This window comes from Cyprinodon tularosa, unplaced genomic scaffold (assembly GCF_016077235.1).
Source record: "Cyprinodon tularosa strain WSP-4 unplaced genomic scaffold, ASM1607723v1 ctg31, whole genome shotgun sequence".
Taxonomy (NCBI): domain Eukaryota; kingdom Metazoa; phylum Chordata; class Actinopteri; order Cyprinodontiformes; family Cyprinodontidae; genus Cyprinodon; species Cyprinodon tularosa.
Genome location: NW_024039019.1, coordinates 2,342,651 through 2,369,704, shown reverse-complemented (window position 1 = coordinate 2,369,704; position 27,054 = coordinate 2,342,651). Strand labels below are relative to the sequence as shown.

Genomic DNA, 27,054 nt, shown 5'->3' with positions numbered 1-27,054 from the left:
GTCACCAGATCTGAACCCCATTGAGCTGTTATGGGAGCAGCTTGACCATATGGTACACAAGGAGTGCCCAACCAACCAATCCAACTTGTGGAAGCTGCTTCTGGAAGTGTGGGGTGCAATTTCTCCAGATTACCTCAACAAGTTAACAGCTAGAATGCCAAAGGTCTGCAATGCTGTAATTGCTGCAAATGGAGGATTCTTTGACGAAAGCAAAGTTTGATGTAAAAAAAAAAGAAATCTTATTTCAAATACAAATCATTATTTCTAATCTTGTCAATGTCTTGACTCTATTTTCTATTCGTTTCACAACGTATGGTGGTGAATAAGTGTAACTTTTCAGGAAAACACAAAATTGTTTGGGTGATCTGAAACTTTTGAACGGTAGTGAATGTTTTATTTTTTATGATGCTGCGATGGACCCCAGGAAGATTAGTTGCTATGTGGAGGCAACTAATGGAGATCCTTAACACAAATAAACAAATATGGCTGCCCCAAAGTGGAGGGACTTGCCCAGGGTATCATTCAATCATGGAGAGCCACTGACTGTTAGTTTAATAAATGGATCATACTGTTTGACGTCATAGTAACAAGAAACCACACAAAGTGTAACAGATTGCATAAATGATCATTAGGGGGTTTGTTTGTGAAGAATGTAATGACCTAACTTTAAAAAATTACCAAAAATACCCCCCAAAAACAATGTTTCATGTAAAAGCATATATTTCACCTATTCTGTCATGTTAGAAAGTCTTCCTACCTCAAATTACCAAAGTTGCAGACGTTTGCGAACCACACAATTACCAGTCAGAAAAGTCCCTACATCATCAAATCTGTCAGAAAGTGTGGAGGCATGAGGGGCTTAATTGAAAATAAAGTGCTCATAATAGCAGTGTAGCCCTCCTCCTGCTCTCCCTCTGTCTGCTTTTCTTTACTACAATGTTTTATATGTCTGCAGTAATTATGAGAGCATCTATCATCAGATCAATCAGTCTGAGCAGATTATTGCTACACTGCCAGACGGGTTCTTTTATCTCCCTGTAGAGAACAGAAACCAGCACTATCTTAAAGGAACATCTGGAATTCTAATCACCGATCAACAAAAAGTAAGGATATTTTAAATGTTTTTCAATCAATGTTTGTGTGACTTACTTTTAGAGGAGACGTCATGCATATGATTGACCTAAAAACAAGGCTCTTATATTTTAACTGACCTCTGGCAGAAGAGATTTTAGACAATGATTCATCTTTTTTTTCTTGTCAGAATAAAATGCAGCCCTACTCTCAAGGGTTTAGCTAAACAGCAAACTTTTTTTTTTTTAAGTAATTTCTGCATCATGATTTATGCAGTCAGAGAAACGGGACGCATCTTTCACTGCAGTTGGACAGTGTTCAGTTTTTACCGAGATCAGACAGACAGAAGCTCTCACACAGATTGAATTGAAGCAGCTAAATGTATTTAACAGTTTATTTTGTGGAGTGCATAAAATAAATCCAATTCTGCCTTTCAGCAAGTCGAGGCCTCAGTGGAAGTTCCTGTATTTGAAGGGAAACGATAAGAAAAATGCCAAAGATGTGTCCATCTCAGCTCATTTTAAGTGATGGCCATTTGACAATCACTTCTGGACCACCAGCAGTTTAATGCTTCTGTTTGTGGCGTCACTGCAGTGATATAATCCTTGGCTTTAAGTATTCTGTTGAGCTATGATTGATGAAGCAGCATCTGCAGATTGTTATGGCGACATAATTAATCAACAAAATGAACATCCAAACAAATTAATAGAGAATTTATAGAAGCATATTCAAACTTAAAACAGTGCCTTGCAAATGACAAAAGTGTCTTCCATTTAATTTGATCTATTAGGCCAAAACAAATTCTTTAAGCTGCAAGTCCTAAAACAAGAAAAAAAAAAACACACAAGAAACTGAGGAGTAAAGTCTGAGGGCAACAAAAACGCAAAGGAGAATTAATGAAACAGGAGGAAGCTGGCAGAGATAACTCCTGGAGAGGTATTGTTGATATAGTAATTCATATTTAGGGATGAATCTTACATCCATTTCATATATATACTGTATATGAAATAAAAAAACAAGCTAAAATAAACCTTTTAAGGTCTCTTTCTTAGTTTAAGATCTTAAAAGACTATGCTGCCATATATTCAGCCAGAAAAATACCAGCAGCTTGTTGAAGGGTGCAAAAAGCTTATGCTGAAATGTAAATAATGTTATTAAATTTGTGAGGATTAGAGAAAATGTGAGGATAGAACTTGCCGAGACATGGAGTATTTTTTAACCAAATTACTAGATTGCTGGGAGGAGGTGGGGGTTAAAACATAAGCGCCTCACAGGATGACACAAAGCTAAAAGTGCATGTTTTGAAACCCGATGTGAAGACAGTGAAACAGCCGGAACTTGACGCCAGACTCTCAGTCACTTTCAATGATAAACATCAGTTTTTTTATTTTTAACATCTGAATGTAAATAACTATTCATTCCCTGTTTTCCCCTAAAATGTATGCAACTCAAAGTTTAAAGTCTCATTTTACTCATACTGGTACGAATTTATACATATTCTAACACTGTCATTAAAATATACAAGTTTTGCCTAAAAGCAGAGATATCATCTAAGCATAAATGTTTTAGGTTTTTTTCATTTTGTTCTCTTAAAACAACCCACATTTTTCATTTGATTTTTCTTTAGTCTAACCAACGAAGTTTGGTTTAAAAGCCCTTTAAAGTATAAAAAAAAAACATAAAAAAACCCCAAAACAAGTCAACAACTCAAACCACGCACTCCCACACCTGAGGCCTGCACAAAGAAGTAGGTTAATTGGGTTGGCATTGGTTTAACCCTCACTCTCTGGGACCTCTAAGTCGGATTAATTCTTAGTGATGCTAGTTACCATGGTAACATACTCTAAATGTCTGACCTGCTCTGGGTCAGGCTAGGCTAAGATTGATCTGAATCTTAGAAAACGCTGAACCCAGCAGCCACTCAGCTGTTCTGGAAACAATGACATGCCATTTCATTAAAGAGCCGATTTAATTTAGAGGGGGAAAAAAACTTAAACAAAACAACACCACAATAAAAAAAAAAAACAAGCACTTAAAAAAACTGAATTGAATGTTTTTTCCCCTATTTTTTGACATGCTAACCTTTTAATATTCTGTATTTGATTTCCTCTGTATCATCTCCTCATACATGGCTGGTATTCACTTGTTACTATTATGACTGATATATGAAGATAAATAAAAAAAACTATCTATGCTTATATAAGAAAATAAAAATCAGAGTGCAAAAATTTATCCTTTGGATCAATATGACAATATGAGAGATAAAGGTTTTCTCAGTCTGGATATATATGCCAGAATCCTGAAAGCTAGCCTGCTCCGGAGCAGCTTTGTCGTTCAGAGTACGTTACCGTGGTGACTAGCCTCGCTACAAAGAATCCAGCTTTGTGGTAACGGAAAATTAGGGTTAAACCTGAAGTTGTCTCAGTAACCCAGTAATCCTGCTTCGTGGTGCAGGCCTCTGAACACATGTTCATATTTTGTTTTGTTATGTTGTTTTGTTTATCTTGTAGCAGCAACTGATCAGTTCATACAGTACAATCACCATCTGTCCCCAGCGGGAGGTGGAGGGGAGGTTGTGAATGCAGGCAGACATGCAGGAGCCAGGGAGAAAAAGATGTATTTAAAAAGAAGGAGCGTCATAGTTCACAGAGCAGCTGAAGTTACAAAAACCAAGGTTTAGGGAAAAGGATTGCAGAACAAACTTTAGAAGCGAAAAGCCAGAAAATTATCGTGAAACTGTATAACTTTAAAAATAAAAAATAAAATAAGCTTAAAAACAAACCCTAAAACCCAGGGGCTGTGACACTACCCTCTCCTTTTCTTTTAAAGACTGGAGAGGAACAAAGCCTTTTCATTCTTAGATTCGAAATAGACTTTAATCTATTGCTAGGATGGACAAACCTGCTTGTGTTATGATGTGTCTATACAATATAGTCACAGACGATGCTTCTGCCTCTGTGGAAGTATGACCTAATAAGGGACCACATAGAGGGTCCAGAACTAGACCAACAGAGGTCTATAGATTCCAAAGAAATAACTGTCAGTATGGCAGTTATTACTTGATTGGGAAATATGTGATTTATAGGTCAACATAAACATGAAATAAGGACATTTAAGCTGGTCAGAGTTGGTAAGAAAATGGAATGAGCCAAAAACGGAGTAATCCTGGGAGTTGAGACGGGCCATCTGGGTTAGGGGTTCTATTGCCTTTCCACAGAAACACCCTAAATATAAAGGGATCTGCAAAGTGCACATAAAAGCTTAATCAAAAGTTAACCCTTTAAAACTGTCATAAACGGGACAGATGGACCCAATATTCAAGGTGAGTCGGACAATGGGAAGTTTCAAAATGTTTTAATAACAGAGAAATAATATAACAGAACAGAAACAAGGGCTGCTGAGGATAGGGCGGACCGCAGCGGCGGCAGGGGGATGGGGCGGACCGCAGCGGCGGCAGGGGGATGGGGCGATACCAATCTCGGGCACTCTGGTTTAACAGGTCACTCCATCCTCTCCGAGGAAGTGAAGATCCTGCCGATGGACTGCCAAACGAGATGACCAGAGCAGTCCAAAATGTCCAGATGCAGCAAACCCAGTGAGCAGGTAGGAGACCAGTCCAGGTCAGAGAAACAGTTCAGAACCGGACAGTTCCGAGATCTTCGAGTCCTTAGACTGACCAGGGGTTCTGATCCAAACAGGTAAAGACAGGGTTGCTGGAATCTTCAGAGTGTTTAGGCAGGTTCAGAGTTCTATGAGTCCAGCAGCGTGCTCAGACAGACCCATGCAGATGAAAACAGGCAGGCTCAGTGGTATAGAGGAACATAGACAAGACTTGGTACCAGGATAAATGCCAAACTTTAAACTGGTCACCACCTTGGAGCCAGGCTCACAGGAATTAAAACTGACCTCCCCTGCGTTCCGTGCCAAAACCCTAAGGGATCCGCAGAGAAGAGCCGGGACATGACCAGGGCAGAGGAGACAAACACCAAACCCTCTCAGTCCACTGGCCCCCAAGAGTCAGGACATGAACCAGGGACTTAAGTCTCATGAAACAAACATAAATAACTGACATGAAGGAACAAATAAATGAATAAACTAAGAATACAAGAATAATGATCTGGCCCCGATAGCTGGGCTGAAACGTATATATAGCAGAGGAAGAAAGTGAATAAGACAAATGATAATTAGAAAGCGGGGAGGGCTAAGCAGGTGAATGAAGTGGGTAATTAGATCAGCTATCTGGGCTGCAATCATGACAAAAGCCAAGCGTGTAATATTTGATACATGAGTTTTTGAGACCTCTGCATGATCAGTGTGATATTTCTTTCTTGAAAACCCAGATTTACACAATGAGACACATGTAATGAGCAGAAAACCCATAAAATATTATACAGAAATTCCCACTGTATCAAAATTGATGCAAATAAATCACATAATTTAACAAAATGTATGTATTTTTATTTAATTTGTCAGAAATTCAATCATAATTCTAATCATAAAAAGGTAGAATTTTCTGACAATTATTTCATGTTCCCGGGTTTAAAGGTTTAAAAGGGCTTAGTCAAAGTCTATACCCAAATCAAATTTAGAAGCGGTGGCAAGATTTGAAGAATGATGGCCAAAGACACCTTACATTAAATCTGACTGAGCTTTAGTCATTTTGCAAGGAAGACTGAAAAAAAATCTTTGGATATCAACACACAGGGATGTGCAGCTATAGGTGCAGAAAAAAAGTAAAACCTTTGTAAATGAAAATTTATCTTAATCATGCAAGGAATAATAAATAATCAAGCAATGTCTTTTGTTTTGTGAGTTTTTATGGCACTAGACGGTCGTGTTCTGTACATGGGTCGTGTTCACTAACCACTGTACCACAGAAGCACGGCCAACCAAGCAATGATTTTAAATATAGTACAATAACAAATGGCAGTTTGAGAAGCTTTAATGATTTTTTAAATTAATAACTAAAATAACTTTTCACAACAAAATGACATTTAAAGAACCAGTAATATGTTTTAGGTCTAGTTTTTCTCATTAAATGTTAAATTTTTTGTATTTCTTTATTCTTATATAAAAAACAAAGAAAATGTTTGTTCTTTAATTAGCATCACATTACTATTTCAATTTATGTAACAATAACTAGACTTTTATCAAAGAAATCGTGTAATATTTGAGGCTCTGATCAACAACTTTTGCTAGACTCAGGGCAAAATGGTTCTTTAGGTTCTAAAGGTTACTGACCCCTGGACTTTCACATTAAAACCCAATAAAACACACAAGTTGGTTGTTTTAATTTAAATAAAAACACTAGAAGTCAAGGGGTGTAAATATCTTTGCAAGGCGTTGTATGTGTGACCATTGTGTTGCTGCTGGGATGGTTCGCCAACTATCAAAATGGAGTATGACATTAAAGACTGATGAATGAAACTTTGGATTGACTCCAGATGAGCCAAAAATAGTATGAATGTAAGCTTGTGTATGTTGGCGAGGTCTCACTGGGCTCAAGGGCTGGAACTCGAAAAATCTCTGCAGAAGACCCAGGGCTTAGACTCCCTAGCTAGACAAACATGTTTGGACTGCATAGGGTTTAAACACACAAATAAAAAAACACAGCACAGATAAACCAATGTACTGAAGCTTGACTCAACTCAATCCTGATATTATGTTGCAGCTTAGCTCAAAGTTAAACAAGATTTATGCAAAGAAAATAATTTAGTATTACTTTTGTGAAAAGAAAAAAAAAACAAACCCAAACCAACAGCATGTCGCTTTAAGTTTCCAAGCTTTCTCTTTGATTCCCTCTCTCACTCTATATAAAAAGTCCATCTGATCAAGCACCTTTTTCCTCTGTGGTGTGCTCGACACAAACGCCCCTCCTCAAACACGCTTGTCTGCATGCGGCTGTTTGAACTTCATGTGACGGGCTGCATGGTTGTTACTGCTGCTCTGGATTCCTGAAGATCCTTAAGTCTGAGGTAAGAGTTAAAGCGTCTGCAGCATCGGTCAGGACAAATCGTATAGATTTCGAATGGGCTCCTAAGTGGCAATAAAAGCGGATCGTTATGTAGGGGCTGCGTTTGCACTGCTGCAGCAACCCTGTTGGCACTTAATGCTGTTTCCTACTGTCAAGTGTTTGCAAGAGTGTTTTTAAATCTGAGGTGTTTATTCGCTTGAAAAATGCATATCATTTGTAACCAAAGACTTTGGTTAATTGTTCATAGACTCAAGGTTTTAAATGTGATGCAGAGTAGTTAAATAATGAGATTACCACTGTGGTTTCTATTAGGTATGTTTTAACAAATCAGTATAATGTGTTTTTATCATTTCTGATGAGGTGTGCATTTGTTCAACCTGTTTCATCGACATTTGGCTGTGATGTACTTATATCTGAAAGCACATCACATTTGTTTTCCCAGCAGCTGTAAACCTGGTTGGAGTGCACGTCTATTTGGCTGTCACTATGTGGCAGTTTATGGCTCCAAATTTGGACCAGGACCAAAGCGATCTGCTGACTAAAGAACTCCAATCTCTAAACTTCAATAAACAGTTTCTGTTTGTTTTCTCAGAATGCAGCAACGCAAATCAAATTGTGGATTGTAATCCCAGCATTCAGGGAGAACTTATCTGTAGATAAATTCATTCTTTACTTTTTAATTTAGAATCTAAGGAAACAATAACTTTTTTCGGTTTATCAAAGGTGGACTGGTGCAGAGTCACATCCTCCAGTTTTGGATTTAATAAAAGAGAGTGCCCTCTTGATCCGAGCCAACAGTGATGATCAGCATCCTTGTACCAAACCTGTTCTTTCAAATATTTCTCTTTCGACTAATGAAGAGGAGAAATCTGCATCCTCTGTAGAATAATGAGCCAGTCTGAGTAAAGTTTCACAGCTTTGCCTCGGCTGCCACTAGCTCTATACATAAGAGGAGGGAGCAGTCCGGTTTGGATTGGCTCTAATTTTCTGGGATTTGATGTGTCTTTGTGGCGATGCTTTCCAGTGTCCCCTTCCTTAGAGTGTGAGGGGGACGAGTTCCTTAATGGTTACGGATCCAGGGACTCCATCATCAGAGCAGATGCAAAGAAGGAACGGAAAAGACCGAGGCGTGGGCAGATAAAGAGGACAGACAGGTGAGTTTGATCTGTTCGTGCATTCATGACATGCATCATGTGTGTTTCACAGACACCCACACAATGACATCTGTTCAGAGTGTCATCAGGCAGGCCAGAGGACAGTTTTTTTATCTCAGTTGTTCCATCTCCCGTGTGTCAGCAGTACACAACAGCCTGAGTTGATTTAATGCCTGGTGCAGCTAATATAACTGACTGTCTGCTGCAGGCATGTGGGCAGTCAGAGTCCCTTTCAGACACTGTGGTTAGTTGATAATCTGTGTGCTTCTGTGGTTGCTGATGTTTCAGCTGGATCAGCTGGGATCGAGGCCCCGTCAGAGCTGAGGGAGGCACAGAGAGGCAGCAGACTGAGTTTGGGCTGAGTGGCGGTGTGGCCATGCGCTGTTCAACTTTACTCGTTATCTTCACCGGGGTGCTCCTTTACCTGGTGCTTGGAGCGTTGGTGTTCCGCTCCTTGGAGGCTCCTTTAGAGGAGAAAGAACATACGGTGCTGATGCAGAAAACCCTGGATTTTCTGTCAAACAACTCCTGCATTGACCGGAATGTCCTGAATGACTATGTAGAGGTAAGACAGGGACAGCTTATTCTGTCAGTTATTTTCTAATTCCTCAGTCCTTTCAAATTGCTTGTGCCAAATTCTGGGACTTTGTGTTTGTTGAGTCTATATGGGCCAAGAAGATTCATCAAATCCTTTCATCTTAAATTTGGGGGTGCTGAATTTTCAACAGTTCTTTATGACTTAAAGGATGCTAAGATGTTTAAAATCATAAATATTCTCTTTTTTGTATAAAAAGAACAATGTCTTTGCTTTCTGGAATCAGTCAGGGGAAATATTGTTTCGCATAAAATGCATCTTCAAAATAACTTCTATCTATTTTATTGCAAAATATTCAAACAAACGTTCTGAAAAGTAAGTAAAAACTACACCTATGTGGTATCTTATCAACCATAAATAAAGACTGAAATATATATAAGGTTCTCAGTTCGGTTCCACAGCATCATTGGATATAAATGTGTGTGTGTGTGTGTGTGTGTGTGTGTGTGTGTGTGTATTGTTTTCTGTGTGTATCTGGTTGCCATGTGACAGATTGGCAACCTGTCCAGAGTAAACCTGACTTAACTGCTGGAGACCCTGTAGAAATAAACAGATTCTGCGTTAGCTAATGTGTGACACGGTAAAGGCAGTCATAAATATTTGGAGATATGATGGTGACACATAAGGAGGCTGTCTAGGCTGATAGTACTGTTCTGTAGGTGCCAGCAGTCCCCAGTGTTGTACAAATCTGGACTAGGGAGTCAGTCAGCTCAAAAAAATAACATGACTTAATTTAGGGAAAGCTCAGGTTCTTAGAAAGCAGCAGGATGAGGACCTAAATTTGAAAAAGTGTCAGTCTGGTCAGCTGAAGAGGACTGTAGACAAAATACCTTTTAATAATCTGGTTAATTTAAAAGAACTTCAAGTTGGCAAAGTGGGCAAATGTTGTCACTCTAACATGTAGGTTGATAGACTTCTGCTGTAGGTGAATATAAATGGAGCTCAACAAAATGTTTCTTTTCATATTTGGAGAGGTTTGGTTTTATTCCAGGGTCAAGGTGCAGAAACAATCTCTAGACAGGAAAAACAATTTTCTGTTCAAAAGAGGGAGCTTCCTGTTTTAACCGTCCTCATATTTTTGTAGGCCTATTCGCTGTAAATCCAAATCGAGCACAACGTCTGTGTTCCATGTGAACCCCCCCACCACCACCCTATCACCCCCCAGTTCTCTCTAGCAGGATGAGTGCAGTATGCTGGATAACAGGTGTGATCTGAGCAGCTATGTGCCGTTGCAGTGTGTGTGTAAATGCCGGAAAGTTGATCCACATATAAACGGAGCATTTACACTGCTGATTTGGCAACTGGGTAATGATCCAAAGATGCCTGTCCTCGCTTCAGTAGGAACATCGTAAATGACTGTTTTTAGCTCACTTATGATATCTATAGTTGCGGTGGCTGACATTTGCAAAAAGGTTAAAAGTAAGTGAAGGACACAAGAGTTTGTAAAATAATTTAAAGAGAAATTAAACAGATAAGAAAAAAGTTATCCAAATATTCCTCTGATAAATAGAGTTAGCTAGAAATAGCTAATGGGGGTAAAATGTTAAAGTTACAGTATAATATAAGAGGAGAAACATGTTTTCTGGAACTACAGCCATCAACACAACCTACTGAGATTAGAATATTGCAGTGAAATTTTAACATCTAATAATTTCCTATTTTATCCTTTTAAGTTAAAAAAATAAATGTTGTACAAAATAGTGGTTTAATTAGGATAAGGGATGTCCCTCTGGTTTATTTTTTTAGGTAATGCTACAGTTCATAAAACCTACAGTATTAACTACAATTTGTTTGCTTGAAATGATAAGGATCTAAATGATTAGCAGATAATTTTTTTCGGAGAAAGATCTTAAGTTCATGGATGGGGAGATGCAATCAGTACTATTAATGCTGGAATGGGTCATGTTAGAAAGTCAGAACTTTGTCATCAAACCTGATCAAAACTCAAACAGCCTTGTCGCCTGTCTAGGATAGCAGCAGATTCACACATAAAAAAATCTGAAGCTGATCTGGCTAATTTAAAGTCCTCAAAGCAAGCAAAACATTTACAGATAGATGTCATCAAATGTTTTCTTAAAGGCATCAATTCAGACCAAGTCATGAAACACTTTTTTTCTCCATTTCAATTCTCATCCCCAGTTCTAAAAACAATAAAACCCCCAAGAGCAAAAGCAGTATTGACCTGAACTCTTCAGATGGAGAAGAGCTGGGATCTAAGAGGGAAGAAGACCGATGAGGGCTTTGTAAATAGTTACATGCCAGTGTCTCAGCCTCTTCAAAGACAATGAGCACCAACCAATGTGTTTATACAACAAACAATGATGAGTTAGTGATCTGGAACTTGTGATGAACCTCAAGGCTCAGTGATACACAGCATCAAGAGAACAAAGCGTCTAAGTTGAGTCATCCGTGTTTTACAGATGGCGACCATTTTTTTTAGATTCAAGAGAAATTTTCATTTTATCCTAACATTGAAAACTAAACTTCAGATTTAATCTTTTTACCAGCGGCTGCAGAGTAAAAGACAGATTAATAGATTAAACGGGGAAAAAAATGTGCATGTCACAAACTCAATGTGTGAACCCTGCAAGGTGACAATTTGGGCCAGGTGGTGCGATTTCTCCTTGGTGTTTCAGGGATGCATGACCTCAGAAGGGGTTTTTAATCTTAAAAGTTTATCTGCATTTTAAAATGTAGTTGTAACTGGGTAACTGTCCGGATTGGGATGTCGGCTTTACATTTCATCACAGTGTCATCAGCACATAAATTACAATTTCTCTTTGGGGATATTTAAGTAGATGTTAGCAATTAGAAGAATTAAAAGAAGTGACCATAACCCCCCCTTGTACAGACTGTTTTCTGTCTGCTTAGTAGTTTTCAAATCAAGAGTTTCAGGAGACAGACCTGCTCTAGCTCGGCTACACATTAACAGTGGTTTTGTCCAAACGTCCACCCTAATCTATATAGTGGTTAAGCCATTTTATATGATGACACACAGCAAGTGAGTGCTCCACAAAGTCAATGAAAAGTGCTACCCTGAGAATTTACACAGGAATGCTACACAGTATTTTTTTATGTCAATAGAAGATATACTATTCTTAAAAAAATTGCAGCGTTTTTTGTACTACGTCTTTTTTCTAAAGCCAGACTGAAAGTCACAGATAACCAGTATAATCGTATTTCTACCTAAAACTGTTGAAGTTAGTCATTATAACAAGAGACTGGGGCTGTGTCCGGACGTCCGCCCTAAACCCTAAATCTCTCAATCACTATATAGATTTGGGACTATATAGTGGACTTTATTTTGAACTCAGCTAACTGACCGTTTGGACAGATGATCACTACTTTTTGCTCCCCATTGGTCACGTAACTCCGCCTACCCACATGGTCCCCTGCCCCATCTTTGTTATTTTTTGGCGCCACAACAAATCCCATGATGCTCTGTGAGGAGAGCTCTCGCAAAGCAATCTGGGATATATCTGCTCATCTAGTGACCATGGATGATCACTACTTTTCAAGGTGCATTGTGGGAAATTTTGAGTCCACTACTTTTTCATCAACTAGATATTCAGACACTCATTTAAAATGGCGTAATCACTATATAGTGCCCTATATATGTCATAATTTTATCCAAAGATCTGACCCACATGCAGAAAACCAAATAGAGAGACCAGGGGAAGGTTTAGCAGGTTTATTATGAACTGGTAGAGAAGGGTCCAGTGCTACTCTGAACACTGGTGAACCGGGACTGAAACGTGAAGGGGAAGATCCTGCGGTTAGTTCAGGCTCAGAGGGAAATTTGTGTTTCGATTGTTAAAGGGAATAAAGGCAACAGGACTCATTTTTCCAGAAAAGGTGTCTTTCTTTGAATCCAGTTGGTGTGGGTTGTTCCAGTAATACACTTGTTTGTTGGAGTGTGGACAGGGTTTACCCAGGTTGAGGTGTTTCCTTGAGGAATGGAGGAGCTGACTGCCATTTAGATTTCCTATGGTACTTGAATGGTTTCTTATGGAGATGAATCCCCTGCACAGTGTGAAGCCCAAACAATCCTTGGGGAAAAGTTGATCCAAACCACCTGTTTTATTCCTCAGCACAGTTTGACGCTCAGACAATCCTTCCAGGGGGAGAAGGTCCAAAAAATTCAGTTCGCAGGATGACTTCCTGCCGAGAGGCAAAGACAAAAAAACAAGGTTAAGACTCAGGTGACAAAAACTCAGTTTGACTCAGCAAAGCTCAGCTTGGCCAGAGTACCCAGAACTGGCAAACACTCTGGCGTCGAGGTAGTAACAATGTAGTGATTAGGGTGGATGTTCAGATGGCGTTTTTTAATATGTATATATATACCCTTTTATGGGATTTGGATTTTAATTATTGTCAGACAGGACGGAACCCATAACAGGTTCTACAGATTGCTGCGGCCTGATCCAGCATGAACTCCATGGCCAGGATCTTAAGTATAATATGGAGTTCATCCCAGCCAAATCTAGTTTCCCCCCAAAGAAGTATTAAAGTAATCCTCATAAGTAAATAAATTGTGAACCTGAGTGAAGCATTATCAGCCAACATTACAAATGACTGGAGCAAAAGGAAAAAGTGTTTGTCCTCCGGTCACAGCAGCACTTCCTGTGTAGCCACAGCCAGGAGTCTGAAAGGAAGTATGCTTGACAGATTAGATATGAAAGGCGATAATAAGATAAAATGGTCATGAAGGTGAGGCAGATTCCAGAGGACATTTAATAGACTCACTGCTATGAATTCAATATGTATTGGTTATGTTTGTTTATTAAGAAGATGATGGAAAGCTGGTTTTGTTGAAAACAATTATTTTTCAAATGAGGTGTACACCATTCATATATGAAGGGAAGAATTATGGACTGATGATTGCTAAGGCTGGACTGGTTGTAGGATGAGGGTTTGTCTGGCCTTGACAATGAGCCTGGACCTTCAAAGACCCTACATGGTAAAACAGTGTCCTATTGGCCAGGTAGAGTTCCTTGTTTTCTGGACTGGTTAAAAGTGACAAGCTTTGGCTTTTCAATTCAGATCTGACGCCCGCTTAGATCCTTCATTGCCGAAGACAGGCGCCCCAGCTTAACCGCATCAGGAAGGAAGGAAGATGGAAGAAGAAATAAACGTTGTCTCAGGGCAGGGGATGAAGATTTTATCGTTTTCAGGGTTAGAATAGGAATAAGTCACCAGGAGAAATCAGATCAGATCACAACCTCTGACGAAAAGAAGAAAGAAGCTATGTCAGGTCAGGGGAATATGAATATGTTAAGTATAGGAATACATCACCAGAAGAAGTTTGAGTTGACCAGGAGGGATGCTTTAAAGATGTTCTGGGGAATATTTAGCGAAAGCAGTTACATCATCCAGGGGTTAGATTTAGGCTATTTAGAGAAACTATTCCTTTTGAAAAAGAAAGAGGCAAAACCGAGTTAGAAGCGGTTAGCTTTGCTCAAAGTTCCAAAAAATATACTTTGTAACTTCCTCTTAGAAAAGAGGAAGCTGATGTCTTGAGGATTTCTTTTAGGAAGTATGTCTAGTATCCCCCCATCCCTAATATAGCTGTCCAGCAAAATTAAAAGGGGTTTTGATGTTTAAATGGAAGTATTGTATTTATCTTTGATTTTTTAATTTTCCGTACATCTTGGTGCTACTATGCTATTTCTTTTTCCTGCCAGATGCTTGCCAATATAATATCATTGAACTTCAGCATATAAGTGGTCAGTGCATTTTTTGAGATCTATTTCCTGAAGGCATCCTCAAGTGTGGAACAACTGTATGTGTGGCTTCTATAAAGTAAAATAAGAGTTATTTTAAAGGTTACCAATGGCCAAAACTTAAACACTATCCTAGGGACCTGTAGTGGTCTCTAAAAATTACAGTTCAGTATTTCAACTGTTAATCGAGCTCAGAGATAATGGACCCGGGTGGGTTATGTAAGCTGAGGCCAGGACAGATGTAGGGGTGTCAGTAATGACATTCAGATTTTAGCACATGCAATTTAGGTCACTTGGCCTCTGATTTCAATGCAGCAAAATGTTGTTGTTAGTTTCAATTGTTTATAATGTTAAGTAAGACTTGGCAACTGGTTTTTCTTACAAGTTGAATATAAATAGAAAAAAATCTTATGGAAAAACTAGAAAGCAATTGCATTGTGAAAATTGCTCTACGTCCCTTATTTTACTGTTGTTTAAATCATATTTTTATGTCCTGAAAATTACATTTACTGACATTATTTCATGGTATACTAGCAGGGATTTGCTAAATTATTTCATTATCACAATTTCAAATGTCCATTTATGTGCAGGATAAGAATAAAACTTTATTTCAAGTGAATTAGAAATGATTTAAGAAACAAACAGGTCAAGAGATTATTTCTATGACCCTGTTTTGAAATATATGTCTAGAACAGTTACTCAACAGGACTATACAGGTAATGACAGCTTACATAAGAACCGCTGTCCTTTTATTTATGGTTGAGCTGGCTGCCCTCGCACAGTTATTCCTCAGATGTTGATCCCTGCCCCACGTTGGTACTGTGTGTCAAGTTTCAGTGAACCACATGTTAGATACTCAACATTTAATTGGTTCTGTCAAAGTTTTGCCTTAGTGTGTTGTTAAATTTAAGACACATAGATCTATGCAGCAGATCTAAGGATTTCCTGTTAAAATGTAATCGATGTCAAAGAGTGATGCTTGGGTGCATGGTTAGGGATAATCTATTTTTGACATATCTGCTGCTGTGATTATAATCATTAAAGGAAATTGTTGACTGTATTTCTTAAATTTTATTTTTTTGAAGTCTTGTGGATCGATAAAAGGGGCATCAAACTGATGTTTATATCCCGCCAATAGGGCATCATCAAGTAAGGACTTGTTGCTGTTGTATAAATACAACTTTTGTTTAATTGTTTCATTTAAAAAGAGCACACTGCTCTGATGTTATCACTTTACCCCCATTTATGTTGCATTTTTAGCCACTTTGTACACTTTAAAATAACATATGCATCTATTTATTATATGTCTTTAGAGTGTGACATGTGCTAAAGAAGATAATACTAATGACAGGCATTCTCTAGCAGAGAAGATCAAACGATCAGAGACTATTCTGTCTATAAAAATATTATTTTTAATGATGTGTGCATGGACTATGTTCATTTGTACAACTTGCATGAATCTGAAGTTTAGTAATGTATTTACCTAGCAGCAGAAAGCATGAAACTGAAGCAAGGAGAAAGATCTTAAGAGCTGCCTGGTTTTCTTTGCAGAAAACAGAGTTATTAATGTTCTTTTTCTACTGCCTACTTTTCTTACTCTCTATATATTTACTTTGCAGTCTTCAATACACCTTCACCTTAATACCTTCTCCTTTTTCCCCTTCTCAGAAGGTGCTTGACGCTGTGGGTGCTGGAGTGTCTGCAGAAGCTGCTATACTAAATGAAACCTTTATCACCAACTGGGATATAGCGAGTGCTCTTTTTTTCTCAGGGACAATCATGACCACCATCGGTAGGTGCCTGCTAAAAGATGCCTCGTTTAGACATTGTATTTTGTAAATGTGTTCACCTGTATTAAAAAAACTGCTTCTTCACCTCTGACTTGATATGTACAGGCTATGGAAACATCTCTCCCAAGTCAGATGGAGGGAAGCTTTTCTGCATCGTCTATGCCTTGGTTGGAATCCCAATGTTTGGCATCCTGCTTGCTGGGGTCGGTGACCACCTGGGTACTGGTCTACAGAAAACTGTCGGAAAAATAGAGAAACTCTTCCTGGTCAGAAGCTTTCATAGTGGCTACTTTATTTCACTTCACTATATTTCTTTTTTCCCCTTTACTCTTATAATGAATTGTATCACTTTCTCGACAGAAATGGCGGATCAGTCCCACCATTGTGCGTGTGATCTCAGCAGTCCTGTCCATCCTGCTGGGTGTTTTGCTCTTCCTTGCTGTGCCAACTTTGGTTTTCCAAGAGGTGGAGAACTGGTCTCTTCTTGAGTCTGCCTATTTTGTGGTTATCACGCTGACCACAGTGGGCTTTGGTGATTATGTTGCAGGTAAACAATCAGTACCAACTTAACCTGGTATTTCTTAACAGATCCTAATATATAAAGGAGCAATAGGTAAGACTGTAAAACAAGCCTAAAATAATTGGCATCTCTTGTTTTTTAGGATGGAATTAACATGACCTATAAACAGTTGGTCCTCTATTAAAATTATCAACATATGGTCAAAAACTAATCATGTGCAGTGTGTTGCCAATCACACGAGAGCTCCCAGAGATGTCAAAAAATAGAGTGAAGCATTTGGTATTTTATGTTTGTAAAAGTCTACAGGAGAAGAGAAGAGAACCAGAAGTACCTACAAAGTTCCTGCATCAGTTCTACATCAGTACCTTGAAAGCTTCGGCATTGTTTAAAACCCTTTGTACACAAAATAGATTTCTAGAGATGATATTGATGTGACATTTTAACCAGATGTTGGTAACATTTTAGTTCTTTCCAGAGATTTTCTATTGGATTCAAGTCAGGTTATTGGCAGTGCCATTGTGGCAGCTTTATTTTCGTTCTCTGAAAAAAATTGAGAGTTTCCTTGCCTGTGTGTTTGGGGTCATTTTCTAGCTGAAATGTCCATTCATGTTTCATCTTCATTATCCAGGCAGATGGCAGCAGATTTTTATCAGGAATGCCTCTGTAAATTTTTTCATCAATCCTTCTTTAATTATTTGAAGTTTTCCAGTACCATTTGCTGAAAAACAGCCCCACGCCATGATGTTCTCACCTCCAAACGTCACTTTTGGTGTGCTGTTTATGGGGTGATGTGCATTGCCATTTTTCCTCCAAACATGATGTGTATTATGGCATCCAAACACTTGAATTTTGGCCTCATCTGACCAGACTATATACACCCAGTATTTCACAGGCTTGTCTAAATGTGCAGCAAACTTTAAATGAGCTTCAACAGTCTTTTTCTTCATCAGTGGAGTCTTGTGTTGTGAGCGTGCATACAGGCCATGGCTCTCCACAATCAGCCTTTGGCTCTTGGACAACTCTTCTGATAATTATTTTAACTCCTCTGTCAGAAATCTTGGGAGGAGCACCTGATCGTGGTCGGTTTATGGTGAAATTATGTCTTTTCCACTTCCGGATTATTGTCTCAACAATGCTCACTGAAACATTCAAAAGTTTAGAAATCCTACTGGAACCAAGGCCATCATTATTTGCAACAATAAGGTTGTGAAGATTCTGAGAAAGCTCTATACTTTTACCCATCATGAGATGTTTCTTTTGTGATACCAGAGACACCTTTTTGTAGGCCATAATTTGAGACTTAAAGGGAAATGCCGTTTTTTTTTTACATTGTGCCCTTGATTTTTCATCATTACATCATGTTCTACCCACCCATATGAGTTTTGTGTCATTTGGAGCTGTTCTGAAGATATTCGGTCAGGTTATATCCAAGTAATGTCTTCCTATGGGCAACGACTTGAAGGCACAAACTAAACAGTTCATAATTTATAATTTATGGTACGCCAGCATTCATTACATGTAGGCGAAACACTGTCCCCCAGACATCCGCGGTTATATTTCTTATATTCATATCTTTTTAAAAGTAAGCGGAGTGTGTATGATGTCATCCGTGCGGTGGACTGGAATTGTGACACGCAGCCAGGGCCGCAGGCGGCTACACTCTACCCCTTCTATTCATTCGGCTAGCTAATATAAATCGTTCAATTCCATTTCGAGAACGAGATCATCTGTCGTAGTAGCACTAGACATCTTCCACGCATGTGAGTAAAACTAGCAGCAGTTCAGCAGACAGGAAGAATGAACGGTAGCCGGCGTACACAGATGACGTCATACACGCGCCACTTCGTTTTTAAAAGATATAAATATAAACAATATATCCGCGGATGTCTGGGGGGCAGTGATTCGCCTACATGTTATGAATGCTGGCGTACCATAAAGAATAAATTATGAACAGTGTCATGATTGGCTAATGGACTTAACCCACAAGCAGAACACCAAACTGGAGACAGAGGAAAATTTAACAATGTTTATTTAGGAGGAAACACACAGATGGACTGGTTCTGGTACAGGTCCGGGACTGGTTTCACAGATATCTGAAGGGATGAGAGTTTGATTAGCCAGGCAGTTAGATGGTTTGACGAGTGAGTAATTTCTGAATGTACGTTGAAGAGGTTCTGACAGATCCTTGAGATGGGGAACCGGTTGGGTCCAGAGATTGTGGAAGTAGCAGAGAGCTCAGCAGCAGCAGCGTCTAGCTTCAGGTTAGTGAGACTCTGACGTGGGTTTTGTTCCTAGCTCTTCCCTGAGAGCTGAGGGAGGAATCCAGACTGAGGTCTTCAGGTTTAGCTTCCTAGCTCTTCCCTGAGAGCTGAAGGAGGAATCCAGACTTAGACCTTCAGGTTTGGCTTCCTTGGGCAGACAGGCAGGTTTCCAGGTAAAGCTCATCCAGAGCTTCAGACTTCGGTCAGGTTTTCTGTGAGTAAAGAAGACAGAGGCAGGTTAGAATCCAGTTCCTCTCTAGAGTCTACTGTGATTCACTATGTTTACAGAGGCTTAGGTTTGCTAACCAAACTTGGTCAACACTGGGGCGTCGAAGGAAGGTCTGACTGCTGCTTATGTAGGAAGGTCTCCTGATGGGCTGATGAGTTTCAGGTGTGCTGGAGTCTCCAGCCCAGGAGACCCACAACGCTCTCTGCTGGAGACAGATGGTAGATCTCCAGATCCCAACAGTAACCCCAGTCCCTTACAGAAAACATAAAACAGAAGAGGATCCTCGGCGCCCTCTGGTGGGCAAAGCCTCAGGATCCCAACAAACAGTTTAGTTTGTGCCTTCAAGTCGTTGCCCATACGAAGACGTTACTTGGATATAACATAATGGAATATCTTTAGAACAGCTCCAAATGACACAAAACTTATATGGGTGAGTAGAACATGATGTAATAACGTAAAAACCAAGGGCACAATGTAAAAATAAATGGTGTTTCCCTTTAACCAGTTGATATTAATTTGCACTGAAAATGGCTTTCTAATTACTGAGAGATTTCAGGCTTTCCATGCCTTTCTGGACCTCAATGTCTGCAGATGTTCAATACCTTTTCCCTGTTCCACTCCACATTATCACACATAACTTAATTTATGAACATCTATGATTTCTTTGCATGTGTAGATTGTTACAGACATCCGATGAAGATGTCATGTTAACAGGACCCCTAAAAATATATTTATTAAGAAAAATAATGGCGTGTTCAATACTTATTTGATTGATTTATGTGCTTTGTTCAGATTAGAAACACTAGGTATCATAATTACTTATTGCTTCTTTAAGTAGAGGGAAAATGCTTATTTTATTGATTTCTGAAGCATTTCCAAAACACTTCCTCAGTTGTCTTCTACTTAAGCACTTAGAACTGTCATGTCTTGGATTACTGAGAATCTAACCAAGCATATTTTCTCGAAAGCTCCACTTTTGCCTCTAATGTATTTTGTTATATGGAGGTTTCAAGCAGCATCTTAAGATGTAAGCTAGCAAGTTTAAACATGGTTTATAAAGGCTCTTGCAAATGGACAATGTCCCTCAGCAAAAAGTTGCTTAAGCACAAGTTTACCACAAAAAAGGCTTAAATCGGAGGCAACTGGACGTTTCCTTCAGTTTTTCTGAAAACACTTTCAATACCTATCCAGAGGTCTTTTCTGGTGGCTTGTAATAGAGCACCCTGTACCTGGAGCACTGATGTTTTTAAACATCTGGAGGCCCAGCTTTAGCAGATTCCTAGACAGATGCAAATCAATGACCCAAAAGTGAACGATGGCTGTTTTTTTCTTTGTTCTATTCTACATATTTTTGCCACTTTACTAAAATCATTGATCTTAGCACATAAGACTTAATTAGTCATCCATAAATACATGTCAGTTGTAAAACATTAAGTTAGCTTATTTAGAATAGGTATCATTAATTATTCAAATGTTTTGAGTGAGAAATGAATTATTGATTGATTTGGGTTCTAAACAAATATGGATGGATGGATGGATGGATGGATGGATGGATGGATGGATGGATGGATGGATGGATGGATGGATGGATGACCATTAACTTTTCCTTTTTTTACACTTTGTATTTGTATCGAAGGGGGAGGTGAATCTATGAAAAATATTAATGAAAACCTGTTGCCGGAGTTGTGGTATAAGCCTTTGGTTTGGTTTTGGATCCTCCTGGGTCTTGCATACTTTGCTTCCATCCTGTCAATGATCGCTAACTGGCTCCGGGTTCTATCAAAGAAGACGAGGGCTGAGGTACTTTCTTTCTCAGTTGTTTTACCTGGTTCTTGTACATCTATGTTTCTGTTCTAAAGAGGAGATAAACTGGAGAATGTGATTATCATGTTCTAATTTTAGATGGAGGAACTGAGAGCCCATGCCACAGACTGGACCCAGAACATCCAGAACATGTCTGTGGACTTTCGCATTCCAGGAAACTTGGATGACCATTTCAAGCGTCGGCGGAGGAAGCACCGCCATCGCAGCCACGGTCACAGCCGCTCTGCTAATGGGGCCAAAGGAGAGAAGGGAGAGCATCGTGAGAGTCAGACCGAATCTGAATCGTACTCCTCCTCCTATTCATCTTCTGAATCAGAATCTGGATCTGAAACAGAAACAGACTCTCAGGCCACTCAGACTGACCGGGTTCCTGCTACAGAGGCTCCTCCGGAATCCCTCCTCCCACAGCCTCTGGACTTCTTGGCGGAGAACTTTGCCTTCATTGATGAGTCGTCAGATGCTCAGAGTGGCAAAGTGGATTTGGAACCTGTGCAGGAATCAAAACCACCCAACTCTCGTCATGCAAAGAGGAGACGACATAGGCGGCCTACTCATAGAAGAAGCTCTAAAACCAACTACTCCACCAGAAACAAAAAGCAGCCCAACGGAGACACAACACCTGTTCCAGATGTCCCAAAGAAGCCTCCTGAATGAGAGCACTACCAACTCATGAGACTACAAACAGGAGTTGTAGCACTTACTTTGTATGCAAGTGCTGCCTGTAGACTGTCAGCTCAGATGGAGACACGGTGCTCATGCCTTATAAACCTCTGTGTGGTTTGCTATATAACTTTTCTCCTTGCATGTGAGTGGGTATGCAACAATCAAAGCAGATGAAAAGATTAAGTTGCCATAAGTACTACCGTACATCTTTGTAAGGACATACTGCTCTCTACTGGCCTAACACGGTATTGCACTATTGCTGTGTTTTTCTTCTTTTTTTTTTTTTTTAACTAATTTATATATTTCAACCAAATCGGTGTCAGGAACTTGCTGCTGCAGCGTGAAGCTTAACTTGGAGGAAACTTTGCTCTTACCTGAGACAACAACCATTGAGTCCATACCAACAATTTCAGAGGGTTTACATGTTGGCACCTAACTAATTTGTAAAAATATAATGCAGATATCATTTGCATATTTGGTGGTGGAATTTATTAATGTTGCTATTGTGCATAAATACATTAAAGACCTTTTCTAAAAAGAAGTCATTTTTTATCTTTTTTTTCTGACCTCCAATGGTTTTAAGCCAATAAGTTCACAAATGCTGATTGACACAAACAAAAAAATTAGGTCATTTTTGTCAGAATATGAAAAGTTCTCTATATTTGGTTTGAGGTTCACCTTTCAGCAAGACAAAAATCCTCTACATACAAAGAGAGCAGCAGTGGAATAGTTTTAGATCAATGTTGAGACTTCATTCCAATTGAGAGTTTCTAAAAATACCTAAAAATAACTTTTCACAGGAGCTCTGCATCCACTGCTACAGTCAGTATTGCTGTTAAACTGCACTGCAAAAAATCTACCTTCATTTTTTATTTTAGCATTAGCAGTAATGCATCATATACTAAAGTTTCTGACTGTTATTTTTTTTTAAAGAACAGGGAAAGTTTCTTTGTCCAGATGTGAAGAAAAAAAAACTGGAAGAGGTTTACCTTCAAAGACTTGCAGCTGGAATTTAAATAACCATTTATGTTCCTTTCACTTGATTTGAAAAATACAATAATTTATCCTAATTTATTGCATAAATTCCCATTAAATACATCTTAATTCATTGTTGCAATAATGTGTGAAAATAAAACACTTTTCCTGAGCATCGTGATGTGTTTTTGTTATCAGTAATCTGATATTTCCACCCGTTTCAGTTCTATAGGTGGAAATATTTTAAAAATTGAAGGACTTCTAAACATTTTAAGACCAGGTCAGGAATATGGTTGCAGAAAAGGACATTCTATCTTGTGTGATGCGCCTGCAGTCGTGAGTTGGGCGTTTTAAGCTGTGTTGAAGCTTTTCAGGTGATCCTGGTAAGTGATACTCTGCCGGAAACTTTAGCTTGATTCAGCCTGAAACAGGCACCGAAGAAAAGCACTGCTGTGGAAACTTATCAGATGGTTAATTTTAAATGGCATAACAAGCAAATGCTCATAAAGATATTTCCGTACAATTGGTTTTCCAAGAAAATAAATGTTGATTTGTGTGTATTTTAAGACAACCAGCAGATGGCAGAAAAGATGCAGCCCTTCAGTGCTTTTGGTATTGGACTGATTTTTATTTTTTGTTGACCTTCTGATTAAGGATTTTTATTCATCTTATTCGTTGGATAGTAGACTGTTTAATACAACACTAACACTAATCCCTGCACTCTCGGATTTGCCAACTGAACAAATTAGTGCTTTTAAAATAATCTAGCCTTTAGAAACCTGACACTGTCCTGAAGGACACAGAAGAGGAAATGTTGAAGGATTGCAACCAAGAATCCAGGACGGAGAGGTGATGTGCAAAGGCAGTGGGTGACCTTTTACTGGAGGACACACTCTCAGCTGCTATAACGTCATCCACTGCAGCCTGCGCCTGCTGCCACTAGAGGACGAATGGTGGGCAGAGTCTGAAGTGCCAAGGCACACTCCTGACCTGAATTCAATGGGAATATCCGTGCTCAGTTTAGATCCAAATATGGTGTTTATATCCTACTGCAGATATCCCAAGATATAAACTGCAGTCTTCCTTTCTATTAAGATATACCTAGAGTTTCCATGAAAGGACCCTTTTTATAAAAAATTCTTGTAACGGTACATTACTAACCAAGATATAGAATCAACAAGACGTCTATACAGTGAATAAGTTAGTTATTTTGCCAACGTAGCACTCATTAACCTAAGGACATTATCTCTGACCATAGGTCAGAAAAAGAATAGTAGACTTTGACCTTATGGGTAATTATTACAACTTAACTCATACATAAATGCTTCAAAGTAAGACACAGCTAAGATTTATTTAGGCATTTTTATCATGTAATAAGTATTGATGATTTTTTTGTGTGCTCATTTCTAGTTATCATTCTGCAGCAATTAAAACCAGCTTATATATTATCATTAATGTACTGGTTTAAACATTACCTTCTTTTGATTTAGGTCAATTTGAAAAAAAAAAAAAAAAAAAATCTGTGTGTATAAATCATTTGAGTTCAAAAGTTTATCCAATACATTTGAAAAAATGAACATCAGTAGTAAAAAAGACAAATTGGTTTGAGATAAATGCACAGAGTGTCAGTGATATACTGCAAAACAGTTTGAATCTAACATGTTAAGGTAAGTTATGCATATTTTCCCTGAACAGGGATCAGCATTAGCGCTACTGATAAACTAGCTGGAGTTGTGTTATTACAGAAATTTGCTGAGCAACGAAACCTATGAATGATTCCTAATTATCATGAGTAAGCACATTTGTAATAACCAAAATGTTTTCAAGTACAAAAAGAATATTTGAAATTAATTATGAATGTTTTTCTTTGGCTTTGACAATAGCAGATTTAGAGTAATTTCTTTCTATTTTAGCCTGCTGTAAGAAAATGTGGTTGAATCAGGGTTCATAATTTCTGTTATTTTTGTTGAAGGCAAATGGGCAAAACAGGCAATAGAACCTCAATGAATAGAAAGAAGGTAAAATGAATTTAGAAATAAATGCAGGATTTAATAAAAAACAATGTAATATTTGAAGATTTTGAGGCTTTTTATCAGAATGAATTACTGAATTGTAAACAAATATACAACTAATATGCAATATTTTAATTGCACAAGTAGGCAATGTAGTATTATGGGGACAAAATAGCAATAGAAAATGTTGAAAGGCAAAAGCACCTTTGTAGAATAGGTCATTTTTAACCAGTCTAGTGAAGAGGTATCATGCAGTTCCATTTCGACCACCTTTAATTCTTCCATATGGCTTACTACTTTATAATATATATCCTATCAGCAACTTTAAATGCTGATTAAAATAACCACTTTGAATCTTTTACCTATTATAATCAGTTTCTTATGTAATATTTCCTATAATTACCTATATCATACAATATGAAAAGTACATGGGTGAAACACGTTTTGTTTTTTTTAAACATGGCAAAATATGATCTCTGATCTGATATGTTCTTGGAGTCCTAAATGCATTCACAGATGGTATTAGATGGTTTATATGGAAACGTCCTGGTAGACATGAACATTTCTTTCCCTAAAAAAGTAAGATATGATATGATCACAACCACAAACACAAAAAAACAAGCTGGTGTTCTCCCAAAACTCCCCTAAGCTAAGTGAATAATTTGAATTGTACCATTATGGATTTCATTTAGAAAAAAAATGAAATAACTGATCTTGGATTTAAGTAAAATGAATTGATAAAATGTAATTTCCTTCACAATTCATTTTTATAGTTCACTGTGAGGATGTTTGGTATAAAGGAGAACATTGGTTTTCTGCTGTTTTCTCTAACACCATATTTGTCTGTTTACTACAGGCACAATGGTTCCCTGGTATTTATAAACCACATGAGTCTACACCTGTCTGAGGTCATGACCTGCAATAAGGAGCACCATTGGGACCCCAGCTGGCATCCACCACGCCTTCATTACACCTTCACCATAACTCACCATATGATACACATGATGCTCAGATTTTATTTTTTTTTTTTAAAGAAAAGATCACAAACTAGTAAATCATACTTAATATACGCGTGTTTTTTTTTCTTTTTTTCTTCACGCGGTGAATTCTTCAGCGTGACGGCTTTCTCGCTCGGGATAATGCCGACTCTGCAGCAGAAGGCTGTGATGCAGCCCCGCAGGGTTGCAGCGTCTGCAGCACAGAGTGAACGACCTTGTTCAAGGTCGCGCTGACAGCACCGGGAGTTTTTTTTTTTTTTTTTTTTCCTCCCTCTCTCTCTCCACTGAGTCTTGAGCCCCGCCGCCGCGCGCATGTGACCACACAAAGATCCAACAGCTCCGACACAGCGACAGAGGAAGCGTGACCGCGTCGGTTCCGACCACACTAGAACTAACGGGACTGGGCTATATTTAGAAGCAGATAATGGAGGAGGGGGGGTAAACCCTACACTTACCCAACTTATAGTTTGAAAAAAAATCTGCCCTTATTCAAAGCGCGTGAGTCAACGTTGATGGTTGAACACCATATTTGTTTGGTCAACTTTGCTCTTTTTTTACGCACCAGCTGTCATATTGGAACTTATGCTTAGATGCTGAGGTCTACAAGTTGGAACAGAGAGAAATAAAACCACAAATAATCAACTTACTGCATTTATCCATTACTTTTCACCTAATTTCAGTGAACTTGTGAACCATTCTTTCTTGTACTCTTTCCAATTAGTGCTGATGTCGGTCACTGTTATAAGACCAGCTGCATGACATTTTCCATAGTGGAGTCCCACATGAGATGCAGTTGGATCTCTTTATAACACTCAAGTATTTTGATTTTTTTAAAGCATTAGCAAGGATTTATATATACCTAATAACATTTAAAATACACTGTTAACTCACTATGTGTAAATCCGCATCAATCATGTCTGAGGTGAGGTGAAACAGTGCTGGTTAGTGGGCTGCACCGCATATGAATTAGTTACCTAGGCAACGTCATGATGAAAGCTGAATTGATTGAATTTATTTTATTTTGGGGTTGCAGACCCTTGTTTTAACGCTGCTGATGACGGTAGTGGGGGTGTCGACCGACGTAACGGAGAAACAGCGGACGCAGACTGGGGCAGAGGGAGGAGAAAAGAGCACGAGACAGAGGCTGCGTCATTAGTCCATCAAGCTAGCAGGAGGAAGCTGGGAAGACACCGGAAATTTAACCGCTGAGTTTACAAAATAAAGTTACTTTTTATATTTAGTTCTTCACACACAATTCTTGATCA

The 27,054-nt window shown here is 38.7% G+C and overlaps 1 protein-coding gene across 2 annotated transcripts; it reads left to right on the top strand.

The window, feature by feature from the left end:
* The first annotated feature begins 1,012 nt into the window (after positions 1 to 1,012).
* On the top strand, positions 1,013 to 22,792 carry LOC119788075 (potassium channel subfamily K member 4). Of its 2 annotated transcripts, none has more exons than XM_038292212.1 (8): positions 1,013 to 1,103; positions 8,070 to 8,199; positions 8,488 to 8,764; positions 16,186 to 16,309; positions 16,413 to 16,573; positions 16,668 to 16,854; positions 20,954 to 21,117; positions 21,220 to 22,792. In XM_038292212.1, coding segments are annotated over exons 1-8 (1,620 nt in total). In that variant the 5' UTR covers positions 1,013 to 1,102; the 3' UTR covers positions 21,796 to 22,792. The 2 variants fall into 2 exon arrangements, with proteins under 2 accessions (XP_038148140.1, XP_038148141.1); XM_038292213.1 differs by lacking the exon at positions 1,013 to 1,103 and adding an exon at positions 6,924 to 7,046.
* The last annotated feature ends 4,262 nt before the right edge of the window (positions 22,793 to 27,054 follow it).

Bases quoted from the DNA above. Each gene is read 5' to 3' on its own strand.
- LOC119788075 (XM_038292212.1), top strand. The intron at 16,310-16,412 runs GTAGGTGCCTGC...TGATATGTACAG, and splicing joins GACAATCATGACCACCATCG to GCTATGGAAACATCTCTCCC. The intron at 21,118-21,219 runs GTACTTTCTTTC...TTCTAATTTTAG, and splicing joins CAAAGAAGACGAGGGCTGAG to ATGGAGGAACTGAGAGCCCA.